This window comes from Buteo buteo, chromosome 23 (assembly GCF_964188355.1).
Source record: "Buteo buteo chromosome 23, bButBut1.hap1.1, whole genome shotgun sequence".
In the NCBI taxonomy this organism is placed as follows: domain Eukaryota; kingdom Metazoa; phylum Chordata; class Aves; order Accipitriformes; family Accipitridae; genus Buteo; species Buteo buteo.
In genome coordinates, this window is record NC_134193.1 from 15,572,829 (window position 1) to 15,596,071 (window position 23,243).

The following is a 23,243-nucleotide window of genomic DNA, read 5'->3' on the forward strand; positions in this document are numbered from 1 at the left end:
CAGTCACGTAGCTTCGATCTGCTGAGGCACTTTTGGAAGGAGGCCAGCTTGCTGGCGTGGGAGAAGGAGCTGGGAGGGACCTGCTAAAGGGCTCCTCTGTTCTTTCCCAGCATTAACGAAATTGTGTGATCTATCACACGGAGCAGGGAACTGGGATTCCTAAAGCCTCTTTTCCTGCAGCTGGGAGGTGGAGAGACACTAAACAGTTGAGATATCTAAGTAGGGATGAGGACCTTGGTGTTGGGTTCAGGCACTGGTCCTACAAGAACATGGAGAACTCAGATCATAGTTTGATCTTGAATAAGTAGTTGAATTTTCCTACCTGAGATAGACCTGGCATTGACTATAGATAAACAGAATTATAACTATTTTTACTGTGATAGTGCCAAAAGGAAACCCAGACACAGGACTCGGCTTGTGGTGTCAGGTGCTGAACAGCCAAGCAGCAAAAAAGGTGGTCTGAGTTCACCAAGAGCTTACAACCTAATACGTCTCTGCCTCCCAAGGGAGCGGCGATTTAAACTGGTCAATAACTAACTCGTTCCACAAAAGCCTGAATAAATCATCTGATGACTAGATATACACACATTATAAATGTTTAGTTCTGATAATATATGACTGAGCTGTTATTTTGACAAATAGCTAGTGAATAATATATTTGATGAACTGCATAATATTTTACTAATGATTAATTTATTCATTCAAAACAAACAAACAAAACCCAGCCTTTTCCTCAGCTATAGTAAGGAACTCCAAGTAATGGCTGCAAAGAGCTTTGAGATCCCTCAATGAGCTGTGTCTATTATTCCTCCTTTTATCATTGTGTATTTCTAGTGATTTATTACCAGGGATAATAAATTCATGGCTTATGTTATGGATGGCCTCATTTAAGATTGTGACAGATCCTGTTCCAAAGCTCCTGATTTTGTAATGCCCACTAAAATCTACAGGAATTTGGCACTTAGACAGTTAAGTGCCCACACAAAGTGCTTAAATACCTTTTTTAAGTCTGGGCCAAGCTTATCTGAAACATCTGCTGCTTCTGACCGGAGACCAAAGTGTTGTGGTTGGGGATAGTTTCGGTAGGGCTACTTACTACAGGATGGCAGTCTATAAGATTTAGTTGAGGATTGCCCTGGCTGTAGTTCTCCCTCTCCCTCACTCTTAATCTCATTCAGAAATATAATTTCTGTGAGTTCACAGAGAAGATAAAGGACCAAAGAGCAAGAGCGCTTCCTCAGAGCTTTTCTGCAAAGGCGGACTGATTGATTACAGATTGGACGCTGCTCCAACTTCCTTTCCTAAATGAAAAATTGAGAGCTCTTAAAAATTGAATAAAATACACCGTTCTAAGAAGGATTTCCACTGGCATGAGCACAATAGGAGGTAGTAGTGAGTTGCTCAATATTTCTGTGTGCACTGACTAATCCTTTACTACTCAGTCCCTTTGCACTGTCCCTGTGGCACCTGATGATAACTCATCTGTAATTGGTAAGGGCTTCAGTTTTGTGTCTCCAGACAAAGCTTAAATCGCTCACATTTGGGAGAGCTCTGACTTCAGTTGTGGCTGGAGTTGTCCAGGAGATTACTCCTTTTTGTAGCCACTTTCAGAGCTGCAGAATCTGGCTTTGTTCCATGGGGAAGAATCTGGAACAGCTTGTAATGTTTTCACTAGACAAAATTTTGTCGAAATAGCTCATTTCTTAGATCGCTTTCTTTTGCCATAGTCACTAGTGACCAGAGAGGCCAGGACTTCAAAAATATCTTGAATCCAATTCAACAAAATAAAGCATTTTGACAAAACCTTACTTTGGAGAATATATTTTTCTACCTCACTGAGATGATTTTATTACACCTAAAACACAAAGATACTGCCATCCTGTCATTTGCCTTCCCCCATCGTTGTAGAACTTCACCAGATCTGCTCCCCTTTTGGTCACAATCCCCACCACTATGAGTGAATATCCCACTCCAGTGTTACAAACACTTGCAAGACTCTGGTGGACAGCTGAGACAGCTGCAGCTAGCAGACAGCAGCTGTGCATATAAAGTCTTTACCTTTGGATGCTCACCCACAATCGTACAGTAGACAGTCACCAATGGAGCTGATGTGTTCAAGTGGGGAGATAAAGCACTGTCGTTTTTAAAAGACGTAATGCAAATATCTCAGCCCCCAGCAGTGAAAACAATAAACTTATTTTTATGACCCTTCTGCAGAAGAAAATTAAGTCCAAATACAGTTGGTAATTATCCTGTAAGCTTGTTATATAGTAGCATTCAGCCTCTTCCACTTGTTTCTTCCTTTGTTATATGCTAGAAGATCTGGTAAGACTTTTTCTGGACCCTATTATAGAGCCATTTCACAGGAAAGTATTCTCAGATTTCCTTTCTCAGAATTCCTTTAATCCACCATAGGCCATGCACGATGCTTCAGCCACCCCAATATCTGTGTGCACCTCAAACATGAATGGTCTTGTCTGCACAGAGGCGTGTATGAGGCTCTGTGAACAGCTACAAGCATGGCATGCTCTACTACCTCCCTACCTCTTCAGTATGCATGACTCAAACTGAACGTGGACAGCTTGAGTAAACATGTATGTGGAAGGCAAGCTCACCTCTTAACAGTAATGGTGGCAATCCCCCTTCATCTTATCACACCAGCATACCTGTCTTTGTATGTGTGTCAACATTCCAGGAATAAAGTGCCCCTGCGTGGTGCATATACCTCGTAGAAACATTGGAACACGTTGTTTCAACATCCAAAGGCTTTTCTCCCCTTTCAGATCAATTAAGTTAATCAGAGATTATCAAATGATTAGCAAAACTTCAGTTCTGGCATTGCTGACTTATTCACATGTTGTCTGTTTGATGTGCAATCTTGTGGTAGGATGGAAGACTCTAGAATATATTTCTCTCTGGGTTTGCAATGCTATTGCTCTGTGGCTTGCTTTCCCTGCTTATGCATGCTGACGAGATTTACTGTTATGAATTGCCCCACAAAACTACCTTCAAACTCAAATTTAATAACCTAAGTATTATGAAGATCAATATTATGGCTATTCTCATTCATATGATTAACACTAATATAATTTTGGGAAATATTTATGCTGCAGTAGTGACTAGAGACCTGGATTAAGAGGAGATTCTCAGCATCTATACAGAAGAAAAGGCACTGTTCTCTCCAGCTGTGTACTGAAGTGCAATGCTCAATCTCTGAGTCTCCACGGGTTTGGATATTTTATGTAAGTTATCTAATAAGATAACAAACCAGCCTTACAATCCCTACAGCCATATTGCTAACTGTTTGAAAATCATGAGTCAGGCTCCAAAAAAGAATTAAGAGATTGGTTTTAAAATTCATAAGACTTTTAAAATCTGATAAACTTCAGGGGTTTTTTTTCTTCTTTTTTGCCTTCTGCTTTCTGAGTATGTAGGAGTCATATTATCAAGTTTTCCTCTGCAATTATGAGGGCCGTAAACTTACTTTAAAAATTGAGTTGAGACTCTTACATAATCACAGGACTCTAAAAGTGTGGGCTTTGAAAAGATACTAAATAGTCTTGAGATACAGTTTATCATGTGACTCGGCAACACTCGCCTGCTGAATCGGTACGGCACAGATTTCAGATATCAAATACTCCCAAGAAACAGTCAGGAGTCTTTTACAGGTGGGAGGGGGGAATCTGAGACTTTCAGTCTGTGCATGAATGGGGGGTATGGGGAGGAAAATGAGGAAGACAAAATGCAAGGAGAACATATTAGTCTGGTGGGGACCATTCATTTAGCTTTAACTTTAACCAGAGATGAAGCTAACAACATTTTTTCTTATTCCTGTCTCTCCTGATTGCTCTTAACCATGCAACACGCAGTTCTTCCTGTGTACCAACCTCTTTTACTAGCCTTACCCAGGCTGTATGCCTGTACTCCCCAGGGAGAGCCCCAGACATTTGGGGGGGAGTAAAAAGTAATGTTCTTTCTGAGTTTTTGCTCAAGAGCTAGAAGCTAACACTGAAATATTTAACGCTGAATACTCAATAGGCAGGTTTTCCTTTGCTGAGAGGGAAAGAACCAGTATGAAAGAAAGGGGAAGAAAAGCAAAATGAGGTTGGGCAGGGACGCACAGACAACGAGAACAGTTTTGCCCTCGTGACATAATGCTGCTTCTTCCACCTCCAGGTAGCTGTGGGGAGGCAGTGTCCCTCACTGGTCAGTGTTTGCATTCTCATCCAAGCTGAATCCCCTGAGTGCACTGTGAGGGTCAGCTACTGAAATCAGCGCTTAAACCCAGTTGGTGCTCCAGCAGACCTGCCGGCCACTACCAGCCATGAAACCTTTGTTTGCAACTTGCAAAGGGGCGCTTTTAGTGCAGAAATGACAAGATCTCTAGCCACATCAGCAGGGAAGGGTCAGTGTCAGGATGCTTGCAAGAGCTATCACTAAGTCAGTCAGAGTCCAGAGACAGGTCCCAGCTATAAGTTATAGGCTGGGACCTATAATGTATACAGCTCTTTCACTGTCTTTTCATAATATTCATGGGAATGAGAGGTTGTTACAGTATCAGGCATATCTGAGCCTCCAGACCCTGGTGTGCTAGCTGAGAGCATAGCCATCAAGTAGGGCTCTTCAATGAACCTTGCCAAAGGTCTATCCCTGGGAGGTGGAGAGCATCCAGAAGCTTCTCCTTAACTGGTCTCTAAAATGTCTAGTTGTTCCCTGCCCTTGCTGAAACTGATGGCAGGAGAAAGCAGAGCATGGGGTTTTGGGCCAGCAAGTGTTGACGGGTAGCATGCTGTAAGGGCGTAACAAAGGAGTCCCTTCAATCTGGACCAAGGAACTCCAGGAGGAAAAACACCTCCTCCCATAATCCCAGCGCAGAGAATTTCCGTGTTGCTGCTCAAGAAGTGCTGCGCACCATCGGCGCGATTCAGCCTCCAGGACCGCGGGGCAGTCAGCTGGCTCTTGCCACCTCTAGACGAGGGCTGTCCACAAGCAGAGGCTGTGTTAGTGTAAAATTTGGCCCTGCAAGGCTGCGTGAGAGCCATGTACAGCAAAAGGGGGCACGTCGGTGTAATTCTGCCCTGGCACAGCTTTTATGGAAACTCTCCTTTCCCCAACTAAGCTTTCATTGCAAGCAGAAGCACAAGCAGGCCTGACCTGATTGGGAATTTGATGTAATGGCTTCCTCTCCCGGCTGCTTACCCCTCTGCTGGGAACCGTCTGCACATTAAAGCAGATGTTGGTTGCACTCGGGTCATGTTTCCAAGCTTTCTTTTGCAGTCATAAGGGCTAGAGACTCTTCCCTCCCTCCCCGAACTCCTTTCTTAATTAAAGCTTAAATTCTGATGTCGTCACATGACTGTAGGAGCAGAGCCCCAGGCAGGCATTTAGTGCTCTGTGTTGTCAGCGGGACTTTGATTTAGAAGCATAGCAGATACTTTAGAGAATCCCATCCCTCCGCTACGCCCCAGCCTGGCCCCGCTCGCAGCTGCGGGTGTCAGACCTCAAGGCTTGCCTTTCGGGGCAGGCGCCGGAGTAAGTCAGAGGCTTTCCCACGCCGCAGAGTACGGGGATGGGGAGGCTCTCTGTCCTGTTGAAACAGAGTGGTTGGAGAGCTAGGCAGCTGCGGGGAGTCTGGCAGGGAGGAGGAAGAGGAGGAGGAGGCAGCACCTGCCTGCAGCCTGCACTGCAGAGTGCCTCCAGCCCAGCCAGCTCCATGGATGCGAATACCACCGTGACCCGCAGCTCCTGTCTCTACCTCTCTCCTCCCCTCCCTCTTGGTATTTCTCACCTGACAGGATGTATTTAACCAGCAAAAATGACTCCTTGCTGAAGGGAACCTCATTGCAGCTTCCTGTTAATCCTCCGTGGTCACTGTGTCAGCGGGGGAAGGCTGCAAAGCGCCGCGGATGGGAAATTGGGTCTGATCACCCAAGACACAGAGGTTCCAGGCTTAGTCACCAGCAAAGAGCATCCCTAGCGCGCAGACCTGGCAGCCTAAATACTGTCTCCACCCCATTCTCTGGGAGAAAACCAGGTCCCCCCTGCCCAGGGCTCTCTGTCGGGGAAGCCAAGGCTGCACGGAGCCGTCTGCGTGCTGCGTCAGCTCCTTCACCGGGCGCACGTGTGCTGCGGCATCCCGAGGAACCGCTGGCTCCGCACAGGCATATTTGATTTCAGACTGCCTGGAGAGGACATCCTGGCACAAAGGGCTGACCCAAACCCTTCTCCCTCCCTGCTGCGGGCAAAGCTGATTCCTGGGTTTCTTTTTAGATGTGTCCTTGGGTTCTGTACCTGAGCTTAGTAGTTTAACACGGGAAACCAGCCTGGATGGCTCCAACTGCCCCGGTGGGATGCATCTTGTTCCATTTACAGAGGCTGGTGGGTGGCAATCAGCAAAAAAGAAAGGAAAAAAAAAATACTTTCTGGAACCCAAGGGAAACATTAGAGGGATCCAGAAATAGAAAAACCCCTATAATAAGTACAGTCATGCCATCTCCCAGTGCTACTGGTGCCAGAACAAAATTATTCCATGCATCTAACAGGATGACTTTTTTTTTTTTTAATGTAACAGCTTCTCTGCTGAAATAAGCATCTGCCTGATTTAAAAGCAGAATTAATAATCTGCTCACAAAAAAAAAGGTGAAGGCTTCTCCTTGGCTTGTTAGCCTTTAAAATATGCTCCCAAGCCACTGGACCATAGTCTGCTGGTCTGAAGAAACCTGAGATGAACGTGCAGAGTCATTGCTGTCGCAGCATGCCGGGGAGCAGCCTTGGGAGGCCTGCTCAGCAAAACCCTCCACTTTTCATGCAGGGGGGAAAAGATCCCCCCACCAAGCAAGGTCTCAGAGGGGACTGTGTAGACAGCTCCCTCCTAACCCAGCACGATGCAGATCTCTTTCGAAAGGTTCAGTGACTAAAAATATTTGCCTGTGCTGCTTCTGGGATTCGTTGGGAGCACAGTTAAAATATTTTATTCTGGAGTCAGAAAGGGAATTTTTGTGCTCGAGCATGCAACTCTGCAGAACTGTGCTAACACTCAGCCGATCCAGCTAAGAGCTTACCCGGGTCAGCAGGCAGGGCAACCAGATAGTGATATGCCTTTCTAGGCATACAGCTCACGTGCGTGCTTTTCTCCAGGGGAACTGGCGTGCCCTAACCACAAGAGCCCTATCCGAATACGAACTTATCAACTGCGCTGCTTCTGCAGCATTCCCTATGGCGTGGGCGTGTGCTGCCACGTTGAGGTGAGGGTCTGCCCTTCCCCAAAGCTTGGCCAGATGTTCTGTTCCCATATCTTAGCAGCTCTGAGCATATCAAAGGCTGGTGCCATTTATCCGTCCCTTTGCCCTCTGTTCTCAAGAATATCAAAGAGAAGGAGAGGTGTGTCCTTCTGTCAAGCCCTGCAGCTGCCAGGGATGTTCACAAGCCCTTGCCATCTGAATCCAAACGCAGCCAGAGCAGCTGCTCCTCCAGCCCCAACCAGGGCCAAGTTCCTCGTCTGCTCAGCCCAACACCCCCAGGACTAAGCGCTGTACGGCTCAGCCCTAGCCATTCCCTGCCATCCCCCACTCCTGCCTTTATTCTGCTTATGCAAATATATTAAAAGCTTCCCATAGGCAGGGAGACACATTATGCAGGGAATGTAACAACACTGGTCCCTGAACTGCATGAAGAATGAAGGTTGTGGCTAAAGGAGAGGCTACGGGATGGAATTGGCTGGTTTACGCCCATCACTGAATGGCTCGTGTTTGCCAAGCTGCTGTGTTAGAGCTGGTGAGACAGGAATGTAAATTGTGGCTCTCTTGTAAAGTTGCATAAACTTGTAGTAATGTCATTTTTAGATTAACATTTACATTGAAGAGAACACTAGAAGGCTTCATTGTTTACATGCACTATGGAAATAGATTTAAATTTTTGGTTTACACACATTTATTTACAAGGCATTTACTGATTACAAACCAATGTACATCACTCGTTTACATGCATAATGTAAACTATGGAGATTTCGTATTTTTTGCCATGCAACGCTGTACGGATTTCCATTGCTCATTCCACACAGAGGCAAGAGCCTCCTTTCATCTCAGCTCCCTCTGTCCTTCAATTGCTGCGTTGCCTCTCCTAAAAAAGCCTTGCCTCTGACTGGAGAACATAAAAGTTGATGTCCCCTTTAAACAGAGAGCATGAAAACCTAATAAGAAAACCTTGTCAGCAGAACTTCAGCATGACTAAAAAAGCCAAAGCAAAGATTAAAAAGCCTAACAGTGCCTATCAATTTGTACCAGTGCAAAGCATCACCTTAATGCTGTTTGAGAAGAACCTTCACGGTGCTTTTTTGGATGCTTCAGGCATTCAAACAACTGGAACAGGACTGAAAACTTGCCAGGATATGTGTGGGAGAGACGAACTACGGCTGCACCCGTGTTGTACAGTTTGTCTCAGTCAGTAGCACCCAGGTCTCAGCATCCAGCTTCCTTTTGAACAAGCCTGAGCCTCCCCACAGCAAAGCTGCAATCCTACTGCTCATCTTGGCTGTGCCTCCCTTGCCCAGCAGTGCTGGGGAAATTATTTTTTTTTCTTTATCCTAAGATGCTGAAAGCTAAACCCAAGGGAAGTCAAAGCTGAATCCTGGGGAATTTTAAGATTTCAAAGTCGCAGAGTGAACAATAAGGACAGCCAGTCTTTTTTTTTTTTTCTCCTTCCCTATTTCTAGGACATAAAAACTACTTGCAAATTCAACATAAATTGAATGAGCAAGTTGAAGAGCAAACAGGTAAACAAAATACACTCAAAATCAAAATGTTTCCCTTTTGACTTTTTTTAAGTAGCATTGGTTGACTTTGTGTTTTGAGATTAAGTTTTACACCTTAAAAATTGCAAAAAAGAAGAAGTTTTTCACTGGATTAATAAAATGAAAACAAACAGCAAAGCTTAAACCTTTCACTGAGACTAAAATGAAATGTTTTGATTTTTTCATTTTACCGAAAAGTTGAACAAACATCCATTTCAGATCAACTCATTTTTAGTGTTATTTTTGTTCCATACAACCAGTGAACCACAAAATCAATTATTTGTACAGCTCTAGTGACCAGTAGATTAAATTCAATGCAACAGAGAGACAGCAAAAAGAGTCAATGAGGAGTGGAGGGATGGGAGAAGAATAATGGTGGAAAAAATGGTGGAAGCAGCTCTAATAGGTCTTGTCTTTGCCAAAACTTAGCATGCATTTTCACAACCACTGTAATACAACTTTAGTCCACATCGCTGCCTAAAACAGCAGTCTCACCAGTCCCCTTAGTCCCCTCCAGGCTCTATCCACACAGTCCTGCCTCTTTACAATCACCTGACTGCACAATGAATGAGACCAGAAAAGTGATCTAGTTGAAAATTAACTTTTTTTTTCTTTTTTCTTTTTCTTTTTCTTTTTTTCTTGCCGGATTAGTTTTCTGCTGGATCAGTTTCTCACTTGTGGAAATCACAGGTTTGCATGAAACCTGCCTGGAAAGCCTGGTCAGGGAAGGCAAAACTTCTGTAATAGAAGTTGCTAAAACCAGTCATAGAAACCTCACACTCACTAGCTAAATTGTCCAAGTCCAGTGCCTGAATGTAGGAGTTGCATTCTGCTTTTGCTTAGAAATAATAAAAGCTCATAATGCTCCCTGCCAGACAGCCAGGGCAAGCAGCCTTATGAACCCTGGTGTTGTGTATGCAGGTCCTGGGGCAGTGGGCAATGCTGGATATGCTAGAACAGATTCTCCAGCCAATAAATTGGTGAATTTTCCTTGAAGTCAACAGCTTCACATATTTATGTGACAGAGAATCTGGCTTATTGTTTTTAATTTGTGGTGCCATAAAAGTTTGAAAGTTTTGTGAGACAGTTTTGTGAGACCAAATTTTTTTTCTCTTTTTTTTAATTTTTTTTTCCTCTAAGGGAAAATTTAAACAGCGGAACAGCATATGCATTTCTTAGTCAATTGTAGCCTGTGCTACTTGCACAGCAAAGATCCTCGCTTCATGATAATTCTCTTCCTCTTCACCAAGGGCATGACACATTTAGAGAGCACGTAGCCACTCAGATTTGTGGGTTTTCTAGGACTAAATAAAAATCTCTAGTGTGGCTGAATGGATTCAGCAATGCAAATCCCTTTATGACCACCCAGTTTAGTGTCCACTCTGAATTGGAGAAACAGGGAAATCACAGAAATGTTGGTTAGATGGGACCCTGGGGGTCCCTAATCCAACCTCCCACTTGAAGCAGGACTATCACCAGCTCTTGAGCACATCGGCTGTGGCTTTGTCCAGCCAAGCCTTGAAAACTGCCAAGGATGGAGCTACCCCTCACCTCTCCACTGACCTGTCCCAGACCTGCACCACACTCCTGATGAAACAATTTTTTTGAGGAAAAAAACCCAACCCAGCTTTTTTTCCCCAGGCACCATCCCAACCAATTTATAGCTAGCTTGTGCAGCCAGTTACTCACAACCTTTCCTGTCTCAGGAGCTGTATTTCCTTTTTATATATCCAGGGACTTTACTGTAATGAGTATACATAAGCAATCAGTTTTGTCCTGTCATTCTGCAGGCAGAGGGATGGGGCAGGACTGGCTGGTTTGTCGTCATGTCCCCCACTAAGTTTTGAATCTGTTGGTGCATTTTAACCAGACTTGGAGAGGTCTCAGAATTATTCTGTATTTGCAGGTTTCATGAAATTAGGCAGCCTCTAAATGGTCCTGCTGTAGGAGAAGTTGCAAGGCGAGCAGATCTCCTTTTTATACCCCAGGGTTTCCCTGCTCTCTTACACAGAGAGCCAGATTTCCCTGTCCCCACTGTCATTTCAGAAAATGGAATTAAACTCCCACACATGGAAAATCCACATTTCTTCTTGCACATGCACATTCCCCTTCCAGCCCCATGTGATCATCCACTTTATATTGCTGTCGTCCCTTACGTCCAAACGTCTTGCAGCATTTAATTAAGTCTGCCCAGCAACGCAGAGCAGACAAATGCTGTCATCTCCCATTCTCGGGGGGTGGGGAGGGAACCGAGGCACAGAGAAGTGAGCTTACCCACAGCCACACTACGAGCCTGGGGCAAAAATATGGATACTGCCTGTATTACCTCTCTGCCAGTCTAACTGTGAGTTCCTCTTTCCAAGGTGGCGTGTCCTACCCCTGCCTTGCTGCAGGAAAACTGGCGGTGGCAGCCTGCCCACCCAGCTGGACGAGATCAGCTCGCCGCTTCCCTCTTTGCCTCCTATGTCTCACCTCTGACATTGCACAATAAAGCCTCATTCTTTCTAGAGAAGATTTGTTTTTCTAGAACTTCCTGAAACTGGGCAGCATCATTAGCTGATATCTCTGTGTCAGTGCTTCTGCCTGGCTATTTGCATAGTGTATTCACGTGCTCAGTCTACTGTCTCTTTTGCTTTGCCTTATAGCTAAATAATCAGTTTCTGAGAGAAGAAAAAAGGACAACACAACAACATACTTCAAAGAAGTGGACTGAAGCTGTTAACTACTGGGTTTCGGTAATAGGAATGTTTTCTGGTCTGAGCAGTGCCCTAGTCCCAAAGCCAAGCTGAGCTTCATCTGTTTTCCAGTCTTCATGCAGTACCTAGTACCCAAGGCTCTCATGACTAGGAACAACAAGGATAGTGATAATGAATATTCAGACATCCCACAAACCACTCTCAGCATCTGCCATCCTATCTGCATTAGCATCAGAGTGCACAGATAATGATCAAAGCAGCATTTTCCTGCCAGAGGCCCCCCTAAACCAGCCTTATTAGTATGAATCGATGCTGATTAATGTGCTTCCTTAATGCAATTGTATCTACCCCTACATGTCCATGATTTAATATAAAACATCTCCCCCTTTGCTTGTCTTCTTCCTAATATCACATGCAAGATGCAAACCTTGACTGAGCGTCAGGAAAATCAGTGGTCCAAGTTTTGTGGGAAAGAGACCTAAAATCTGCTAAAATGCAATACACAGAAGGAAGGAGTGAGCCTGTGGAGACTGTAACAGCAAACTGCCTTTCCATGCTAGGATGGTAGATCTGGATCCAGGCATCCTATGAAAAGATGGGCAGCTACGCTGTTCTACAGCAGTTCTGCTTATGCAGCATATAAAATAGCCTTGCTAACTAAAACAGGCTCTTTGCTTGTTGCTGAGAGACTTCTGGACCTCAGCTGTGAGAGAAGGAGGAGTGTTGCATGTTTTAGTTTGGTGTTGCTTCCTTTTTAACATCACCTGCAAAAAAATGAGAAAATGCTGCATTTTGCCTTATGCTGCTGTGTAGCATTGACAGTACCTTTATCTCTGTGGGTTTTCAATGTAAATGACACGGTCCTAATGCGCTGTGTCCATGCTCCCGCACAGCAAGACACTGGGGAAATCATCACTAAACAGGCGACAGTGTTTCAATTAGGGATGGGTGAGGTCCCCTCGCCTGATTTCATATCCACTCCAAATCCTTGGTCTCTGTGGCTGGTTTGAGGTCTGCTGCTACTGGCCTTAGGAGAAGAGCAGTGGTCAGGTCAAACCTCATTCAACAAAATCACAATTGCCCAAAGGAACTGTCTGACTGAGGGACAAAGAATAAACCAGCCATCCAAAATAAGTATGGAGAAAAGTAACGTTGAAAGAGAAGACTACACAGAAAATTCCCATGCTCCAAATCAGCTGCTTTTTCTAAGGAAAGGAGTGATATCCTTAATGTAGAATATGTGCCTCCCTTGGGCTAGTCTAGTGCAAAGAGCGATTGAGAGACACCATTTGGGAGGAAAGAGGCTTCTATTTGGAATTAAACAGTTGACAAAATCCCAACAGCTTTACAGATTCTCGAAGTCAATTTAAGGAGCCCACAAAATGAGATTTTTACCCCTGTGGGTTTCAGTAAAATGATGTGTTCTGGAGCGTGTGTGTGCTCAGAGTCCAGCTCTTAACTGCTAAAGTTGTCTGTGGCTCCACTAATTCACCATAGCTAGACTGATTTTGATACTCCTTAAAAAATGCATGGGCCCAATTTTTAAGTGACCAGTTCTGCCAACAGGGCCAGATATTAAAAACAACCAACCCTCCAACATCTAGCCAGCCTTCTACCTAATGGCTCCATCTGCTCTGCTGAAGCACATGAGGTTTTCCTCTCCTCCTCAGCTGACCACAGTTGGAGCAAAAGCTAGTCCCAGAAAGCGTGTTTCCAAAGCGCTTAACTTGAAGCAGCTCAAACACATGGATGGATTTCCCCAAGCCCTCAGCTCCCTCCTTCAGCTTAGTGCATGGTACTTGGCCATGAGATGCAGCCCTAGGTGCCCTTACAGTCTTCCCACACCTCTCTGAACTCTCCGCCTAACTACTTCCATTGGAGTCTGTCTCACCTCCAGTTTCTTTTGTGAATAATGACTTCTCCAGCACTGTGACCAGCTGCAATGTGACCTTCTCCAGCATTGTGACCTTCTCAGACACCTCCCCACACCCATGAGCCTCCCATGCATGCAGAATGCCGCTGCCCATTTTCTCCCATGTTGGAAGAAGGGGGACATTGTGTCCTCCCCATGCCAGAAGTGTCTTTCCCAAGTGCTTTGGCAATATCCAGCAGAAGTGGAGAAAAACAGAGCCCTTTTCACATCCCATGTATAAAGTTCATCCTGAACTGAGCTAAGCCTTCAAATTCTTATCAGTCTCCTACAAACCAAAGGGGAATTTGTTTCTCACCCCATAGCAGATAAAACTAGAAATTGCAGGCTTCACATATAAGCAGAATTTTAGCTCCTTTATAAAGGTGGGGAAAGAAAAGCCATAGTGCAGGCTGCCTGCTCTGGGTGTGAATTCTCCATCACCTTTCAGGAGAGTTTGCCCACAAACCCCTGTCAGATGTGACACAGGCATGGCTGAGTCTGCCTTGGGGAAGAGGCATGGATTAAATGACCTCTCAAGGTCCTTCCAGACCTGTTTCTCCATGATTCTCAGAGACAGCATCCCAGGCTTGATGGATCTCTGGCCTGACCTACACTGACAGTTCTTAGACGTGTCTGAACATATACATTGCATGCATTTCTCTCCCACTACAGCCCCTGTAGACTCTGCAGCGGCAATCTGGGCTGAATAGCTCTTTAGCAAAGGGCAGATCCACTGCTAGGGGCATGGTGTGGGGCAGAGATCTGCAGTCTCGATCAGAGTGTGTGTTGTCAGGCAGGGCAGGAGGAGAGCTGGGGATATCCACAACCAGGAAGAAAATCTTTTTGAAAAAGGCATGTTTTCTCTGCTCCTCTGTGCAAACAAAGACAGTGAGACAGCCTTAGTGGAAGTGTGGCAGCATAATTTCTAGTTTTTGGGGCTATCTTCCCCCTGAGCTGTTTTGAATGAAGAGGACAAGCCAGGACAATATCTTCAACCCATGCTAACCTGCCCTTGCTCTGTGGGCTGGTGCGAGGGGAGGGGATGCTGCACTCCCTGGAGGCCATGGGACAGGCACAACTCATTTTTCTTCCCCACACATAGATGATGTCTCGCACGTCACTATTACTCTGCAAATGCTTTTGGCTTTCTGCCCATGGGAGAACACTGCCTGCACGCACGTGGTCTCTCTGCTCCCCCCATCCCCCAGTCGTCGTGCATGTGTGTCTCTGTGCATGTTGCCAGTAGGCTATTCACTGGTACTTTCTTTCCTTCCTACTAGTTTGCATAGTTGTGTTTGCAAGCGTCTTTCCGAAGCACAACAGGACTAGATAATTATGTAAATGTGCACATATCTATGAGAGTTTTGCAGTCTCTTTGGGTTTTAGCGCAAATCTCATGACACTTGCTGGCTTATTCCCCTTCACTCCAAAGTGCTTGCTGCTTTAATAGGAGGCTCATATGAGCACCCCAGCTTTTCATATTAAAATGAAAAAGTGTGTTTCTGGATATCACAGCTGGCAAGGAGAGCTTGAAACAGGCAACAACAAAGGCTTCAAAACCTAGAAGGCAAAGGAAAATACAAATTCTGCCTATTCTCTGTAGTTTTTTAATTGAAAGACTTTTAAACCAAGATCACAGCTCTGGGGGCAAGTCCGGCTCATACATGGAGATAATCTGGAAAGGTCTGTGGCAGGCAGTACACAGCTAAAGCTCGTGCACAGTAGTGTGAGAACTGCCGTACTGATGTGTGTCTTGACATCTTTATGCCTGTTCTTGCCCCTGTGAACCTTAAGCTATTGGCAGTTCACATGTATGGTACAGAGGCTTGGTCTGCCCATAGATACATTGATTTGATAGACATGCTTGTGAACCTGACTATGAATTCATCTGTCCCCACAAATGAAGTTCACCCGGACCCTCAGTCCCTTTTTACCTCAATCTATGTTGTGTGCATTGCCATGGTACTGCAGTGCCTTCATCTCACTATCAGAGCATTACATCTGAGTCTTTGAACCATTTTGCATTGCCAGCTGAGGACCGTGGAGAACCAAAGAAGTGTTTCCAGGTGGAACAGGGACAATGATGCATCCCCCATTGACTATGAGCCTTGAGAGCACGGGAACTGGCTGAGTTCCCACCACCTAACAACTTATCCAAGCTACAGGTGCTGCAGGAAACCAACGTACCTGTATATTTTATATCTGGTTGTAAATCCTTGACGATGTCTTTCCACAAAGGATAAGTAGCTCCGTGAGTGGTGGAAAGGCCCCCTGTCTGAAATAAGCCAATCAAATTCCTTGGAGACATGTTGGTTGGTAGCAGCTGGGTCCTGGTGGGAGGGCTGTACTAGTATATGGTCCCATATAAACAGGAGGTAGAGGAACTCAACAAGCCTCCAGTTCATGCTTTTCTGTCTGCCTTTTTCCTCTCATTCTTGCTCCATTCTGTGGAGTCCTGTTGACAAAGAGAGGGAAGAGGAGGAAGGAAAGAGAGAGAGAAATGGAGGGGAGGAGAGGGAAGAGGGAGAAAAAGAGAGTTTTAAAATGGGAATTGCTTTGATCCTTTGACAACTGTCTCTCAGGGTGAAAATAGACATGAAAAATCAAGTTTTAAAAGACTTCAGTCTGCCTGTGTTACAGCTTAGAGTATTTGGTAGTGTTTTATTCATGTACCTAAGTGGTGCCTTTAACCTCCTGAGCATATATCACCTTTGAAATAACCAGGTCCTGACCTGAGACATCCTCACCCCAGTTTTTCCATCATTGCCCTCGTGAAGTTCTCCGCAGTGCCGCAAAGGCGAGTGAAGGCTGGGCGCAGAAGGTGGCCACACCCTAGGCTACAATTACGCCTTTATTGTCCCTTTAATGCTGTGCCAGAGAAACGTGTCTTCTGCTTTCATGTCTCTTTGATGATCTGTAATCCATACTCTGTGCAACCTGAGCAATCTATAAAGACCCAGCTCTTACTTTAAAGTGTTGCCAAAAATGAAATAAAACAAAATAATTACCCAGGCTTCAGTGACGAGCACATGCGGACACACAGACACACACATACACAGACACACACACGACTGTGAAATCCTGCCAAACTTCGAAAGATAAAAATCACCTCAGCCTGCTTTCCTGCCTGGGTGTTTGGGAGGTGTGTGTCTGGTGGAGGGGGACAGGGTCTGTTGCTATTTCGATTACGGTTGGACCGCAAGGCTCTTCCCAAGATCAAGGCTCTTCCCAAGATCAAGGCTCTGCAGGGCCACATACTGAACATGCATATTCAGTGTAGGAGATTTACCAGGGAGCTTTAGGGGATGCTTCACACTACCTGGTGCAGGGCACACTGTTGCTCACAGGATGGGAGAGCGGCTGGCCTGCTGCACCCCCCCCACCAAATCACGGCTGCGGACAGCCCTGCTCCGAGCCAGCTCCTCTCCCCAATGTGTTTAATGGCTAAACAGACAAGACATATGATGAGTGGGAAGAGAAACAGAGGGGTGAAATGCCTTGCCAAAGGTTACGCAGCAAGCCACAGATACAGCTGGAAGAGAGCCCTCGTCTCCTGACTCCCATTTCCAGCGTTTCAGCCATTAGATCATCCGCCTCCGCAGTCATGCTGTTGGCGTGATGCCCCTCTCCGAACGAAGCCGTGTGCTCCCTTGGTGGAAGGTGAGCGGCTTGCTTAGCTGGCACCCTGCGCCTGGCGTGGACGCCCTCCCCTTCTGCTTCCTAACCACAACGCGGCTGCAACAGCAGCCCAGCGTGTTGGGTTGTGCTCCTCGTCACCGGGATTTGCTGACGCTGCTCTGAAAAAGTCCTCTCCATATGCAGGATGTGTAGTTCTCCTGCCCACCTCCTGTCCATCTGGCTGCCTTGCTGAGTTTTGTGGAGGATGTGCCAACACGGTGGGCACGTCCGGGCAGGCAAAGCGATCTTGACGCTGCATCCCCCACTCTGGGAGCACAAACCTGGCCAAAAGTTGTCTTCAGGACAGGTGATACCCACCTATTTCTGCCGGATATAGTGCAGAGAAACTAGCTACTCTTTAAAGCAGGAGAAATTAGGCTATGCAGAGCTCTGCTACAGTGAGATTTAGTGTCAGGCTTATTTGTACACCTCCAGAAACCCTCCTGGGTTTGAGTCCGACTCTACCATAAGCACTCTAAAAGTTTGTAATTCCCAGAGAGAAAAGGTTCTGCTAAGAGTGTAGGAGAGGCCAAACCGAGGTGTGCTAGAGGTGCCATGCATGTTTGCAGCACTGCGTGTGAACGTGAGACCTTGGCTGGTGTGAGCAGCGTAGTATAGACCAGAGGGCATCGGCATTTGTGGTCAGCGTGGCTGTCCCCTCCGTTCCAGGAGTTTTCACCGGGAGCATGACAAAGCTGCAGCTCACAGCAGTGAGCATGCATGTCTGCTGCGCGGGTGGATTGAACCCGGGAGTGCGACGGGGCGCACAAGTGCCGAGTGTGTGCGCACGCCGAAGTGTGTGGGAGTCTGCACGTGTGCACAGCATGTGTTTGTGGAGCCGCAGTGAGCTCAGTAGCACTTGACAAAACGGAGTTGTGTAAGTCTGGTTAAAAATGACAGTCAGCTGTTGCATTACATGAAGAAATGAAAAAAAAATTAAGTATGGGAAAGTCAACGAATGTTCGCTTTTTCTGTTGGGCACATATAAACTTCTTTCCAATTGCAGATAGAATATTACTGTTATTAAACTTAATGGTACCTGTAGCTCCTGACTGAGGAGGCTGTTCCTGTTCTGGAGGCATGTATTTAATATTAGCCTTCACCACTGACACCTGCTTCACCCATAAATGTGGCAGTTCTTGGTGCTTTAGTCCCTTGGCTCTCAGAAAGGACTGGTTCTGCTCTACCTTACAAAACTGGGGTTTGGGGAGTTTCTAGCCCCACATTGAGGGAAACAGACATATTCCAAGTGGGCTACAGTACATTTCTGTTTCCACTTACAGCGGTCACGAACTTGAGGTGATTACTGGGAAATGCTCCCAGCTACATGCCACCCTCAGCATTTCCAAATTCCAGTTCAGGAGTTCATTTCTCCTGCTTCTCCATCCAGGCTGCTTCTCTGCCTTGCTGCTCTTTGCAGATCTACAGTGCTGTCCCATCACAGTAAGCAGCTGCAAACTCAGCATATTTGCCATTGGACAGGTATGCAGATTTGCTGCTGAAAACAATAAGTTGTTCTGTACACATTGTCCAAAGTCACTTGGTAGTCTGTTCATTAAACTCAGCCATAACCACTTCCTTCACCAGCCAGCCTGGATCAGTTTTCCTTTAAACATTTCACTTTCTATTGACTTTCTATTGCAAAGAGAGGAAGGGAGCTTTTACATACCAAAGTGGAGTGACAGCTCACCTCCAGTTCCCAGTGCAGTGCAAGTGCGAACAGAAATATAAGACCCAAATGAAATGGGTTTCAGAGAAATCCCAGTGTGTCCTCCCACATGTGAGCATAATCCACTGGGGAAATACCAGTTTGTAAAAGAGAGGAGATATTTACTAATTCCCCTTATGCACCTCTTCATCCTGTCTTCCTTTCCTTTTAGGTCAAAGTTAGAGTTGTGATGGCTCTTAACCAAGTGTTAAGACATGGGGAGACTATGCCTTGAGATCACTAGAAGAAACGGACACATCTCCAGTCTGGAAGCTGGCTGTATCAGTGTGGAGAGCAGGAAACAGTGCCTGAGGCAATGGAGGATGGTAGAGCGCAATTGGGTCTAGACAACTATCACACCATCAACTTTAATTTTTTAGTAGTATCTTTTTCCCCCCTGTAGCTGCTGTAGAGATGTTGTTTTGCATTAAAGATTAATACACACCACGGGGCTGGTCCCCATGGAAGCTATAAAGCTTACTAAAGTGGGATTATTTTGTGTCTAAGGCAATATAGTGAGGTGCATTCAATCTAACTGCTAACAAGTTTGAATCTGAAATTAATTTGTTAGGTGTCTTTATGGGGCTCCACAGATGTAAGATATGTTCTGGGGATTTTGCAAAAGGGATGGGGGAAGAAGGGGCAGGGAGGTGGTCTCCAAGTATATAGCCCTTGTGTAGGAGACCCAAGACTAACTAAATGCTAAATCTGGCACAGAAGCAATCTCTGCACTAAAAGGGAGGCTTGGGGGAGTCAGACACTGGGTTTTGATCTAGGATTCCAGCATTCTGCTTGATTCTGCTCCAGACACCTGCTATGATCTTGAGCAGTGCCCTTACATGCTTTTTTGCCTCACTTTCCAATTATCAGCATGGAGACACAATTGTATTTGTTTGACTGCTTGGACCATGATCTTTTTGGAGAGGCCATCATCTGGGTATAGCACCTAGCAGAACGCAGTCTTGCTGCCCGCATGGCTCAGTAGCTGTTCCTGTCCTATGAGCAATGAATGACAACCATCACCATCAAGGTGTCATCAAGCTTTGTAATGCAGCAGTTAAAAAAATCCAAGCTACAAAGCCCATTTCCATGCAGGAGCACTACAGAACAATGGAGTGATCTGGGTCCTTCTGGTTCATGTCAACAAACATGATCGTGCAATTGTCACATCTGTTAATAAACATGATTGGTGGGTGAGCTAGAGCATAGGCTAGAGTTCACTGTAAATAAGTACTGGGAGAAGAAAATATTAGATGTACTGATTCTGAGTCACATTACAGTCAGTTTCCAGCATCGTCCATCATGAAGGCACATCCATCAGTGCAAATGGAGATTTCTGTTACAACCCCCTTTTAGTTTGTTAGGTGTTTTAAGATGGCCTTACTCTAATCTGAATTCAGCCTGGAACATTAAATGTTCCTTGTCTTATGAGTCTTCAGGATTCTTGGAGGAAAAATAGGCAAGTACTTTCTGTAAAGTGCAAGTTGTATTTGAATGTACACTTAATTTCATCGTGATTGATATCTGTGTGTTAATTATATTCTATTTTAGGCAATACCTTTGCTGTCACAAGGCAGCGCCTTTTATCCAAGGAGTTCAAATTGAATTAGAGACATTAATTAAAGCTCTCAGCACTCTAGTAAGGCAGGCAAGTGCTGTTACTCCCATTGTTTCCTGAAATAAGAAGAAAGGAATAAAGCTGGGTGTCTACTTAGCCACTTAAAAGGTAATTTTTATACAGTGGAATAGCTCAGAATGATAGATTTTGCACAGAATGATATTGCAAGGTCTGTTTCATATGAGGGAGGCTGTGTAGCCCCAGATCACTGCTATGAACGGGAAGGCAGAATGCAGGAGCTCTGACTCTCCAGCGCTTGCTGTGAACACTCCACTACTCCTCTGCCTCCTGGGATTTTCTACCTTTCTTTTAACCTCTGTACCTTTCATTTATCCCTTCTATTAAATTCAAATTGATCTTGCACACATCCCTTCAGTTTTCTCATGCTTGTTGTTGTAAACTGTTTCCATCAGAAATGCAGACTCAGGAAAAAGAAATTACTGAATACATTATTTGCAGTAAAGAAATAAGTCCCCTATCTCTTTAAGCTTCATGCACCAATAATTCTTTCTTGTGTCCCACATTTGGTTCTTGGCAGGTTGAGAGAGGTTTCTGCCTGCTGCCATTTAGCAGAGGGAAGAGGCTAACAATTGCTATTTGTATCTGAAACACTTCTGTTCTGCAGCAACTTCGCACACTGCTTTAGGATGCTGATAAATTAGTAAAAGACTGAAGTGTCAAGGGAGACATGAAACAGCTTATGTTAGTTTAGAGCTCGACCCTGTAAAGTGACAACGTCTGACCTCATTTCAGCAAACAGCTTAAGTGTATCCTCAATTTTAAGTATGGGAGATGCTCTTTTAGATTTTCTTCAACTATCCCTGCTTTAAGTTAACTGTACACTCACATTCCTGCTAGACAGGTAACTACTGCCCTACACCTTTAGGATTTAACTCCTGTTAGGTCACTGGGTGCAACTGGAGCAATAACATTTATGTCCTGCACCTAATTCAGAGCTGGCCCATGGAAGTGCTGGAAGGCAGTTACTGCCCATGAAGCAGCTTTAGTTGTCCTTTGGAAATGCTGGCCAGCAATCCAACCAAGCTGAGGACATCTTTTCTGTGTCAGGGCCAGGGGAAAACAGGGAACATGGATAGAAAGGGATGGGGAAGCCAATCTGTCAGGGTTTGTTAAGTCATAAGAACTTCTGTGGATAAACCTGAGCTCTGGGAAAACAGAATTTGGCCACTTCTGACCTAAATGTCTTTATAGCTCAAACTACAGATGCTGATATCTGACTGGAGTCAGAGATGGAGCTGCAATTCAGCAGTGGCTCTGACTTTCTGGATGACTGTGGCATGCAACATTGTAAAATCCCCAAAATTGTAAAGCTATTTCTTTACAGAAGTGGGATTTCTCCATTTCAGACAGTGATGGGTGAATCCCTCAGCAAACCTTGGTAATTCTGCACTGATCAGTATCTAAATTTGCACTTATTCTTTAACTATTTCAGTTTAAAATATGCATGAGTGGTTAGACCTGAGGGATATTCATCAGCTGAAACATTTTTGGGTGACGAAAGGCAAGAAGAGAGGCTGAGAAATACCTCTGCAAAAATACCAATGCAGTCCACTAATTCATTTCACTTTTGAAAATTGTTCATGCTGAAAAAAATAATGATTGGTAGATGTCAGTGTTTTGGCTGTGAGAGCACCAAGGGGAAATATTTCCAAATCTCCATTTGAAACTACTAGAGCTTTTACTTTTTCTCCTTTTGATTTGTCTTTCCAGCCTCTTAAGAGAGAACATTGATAAAAATATTTCTTTTGACCCCAAATGACTTAGAGGAGAAAAGGTTTTTTTCTTTACAGTTTGTCAACACTTTGCTTACAACTCGTCAGAATATTCAGTGAACCAAAACCACCCTACAAGTCCTTCGTTATTAATGCAGTTCAACCAACAGCCTAAAGGGAGCAGGTTTTGTGCAGAAACTCTAATTACTCCCTGGCTATAGTAAGGCGAGAATCACACTGGTAACAACCAGGTACCTGTTTTCAGCTCATTTTTCCCCACACTTCAGCTAATTATAAACTTCTGGTGTTATTATGATGAGGATGAGAGGTGGCTTGAAACCGAAAAGCTGTGGCAGGCGTGCAACCCCCATCAAGTCACAACATCAGGTGGTGCTGGACAGAGGGAATTAAACTCCTTTAGTCCTCATCATAAATCTACTAACCAAGGTGCCAAAGCCACCGCTCTGAAATCCAGGATCCACAGACACTTGGTTCCAGGCTCTACTTAGAAAGCGGATTGATCTAACAGTGCTCAGTAGATTGGGAACTGGATTAAAAGGAACTTCTGCATGTGCACACAGATATGTGGTGAAGTATCACATTTTGAAGACAGTCCTGCTGAAGCTGAGACTGGAATGGTATCGTGCTAGGTGCTGTACAGACAGAAACCAGAAAGGCAGTCCATGCCCCAAAAAGCTTACAATCTAATTAGAAGACCAAGGACACCAGATGGCCAGGGACAGATGGGGGAACGCAAGGGAACAGTGAGATAATACCGCTCAGCGGGCTGTAGAGCAGTGGTGTCAGCACACCAGCAGCCCTACTGTTGGCAAGATTTTGATAGCTATTGTCATAAATGAGAGTTATAAATAGGGAGGCTGGATAATGAGCTAGCTTTGTAGATGTTTGTGAGGAACTCCTCTCATTTGTGAAGTGGCAGAGATAGAATGAATATAGATGATAATAATAATGATAAATTGCACTTTTCTGAGCTGCTTATTAAAAAAAAATATGGTGGGTGGTGAGCAGTGATTTCTATTAAACACTGCCCTGAACTTGAAATTATTCCTACTATTATTAAATTATTGTCCAAGCTAGTCCACTTCCCCG

General features: G+C 45.0%; 1 protein-coding gene across 1 annotated transcript in view; it reads right to left on the reverse strand.

Moving 5' to 3' along the window:
* Positions 1-23,243, reverse strand: part of BRINP1 (BMP/retinoic acid inducible neural specific 1) — a 107,465-nt gene that overhangs the window by 43,657 nt on the left and 40,565 nt on the right. The window contains exon 3 of the mRNA XM_075054769.1: positions 15,584-15,851. Coding sequence (XP_074910870.1) covers positions 15,584-15,801 — 218 coding nt within the window. The 5' untranslated portion in view covers positions 15,802-15,851. The remainder of the gene's footprint in view (positions 1-15,583; positions 15,852-23,243) is intronic.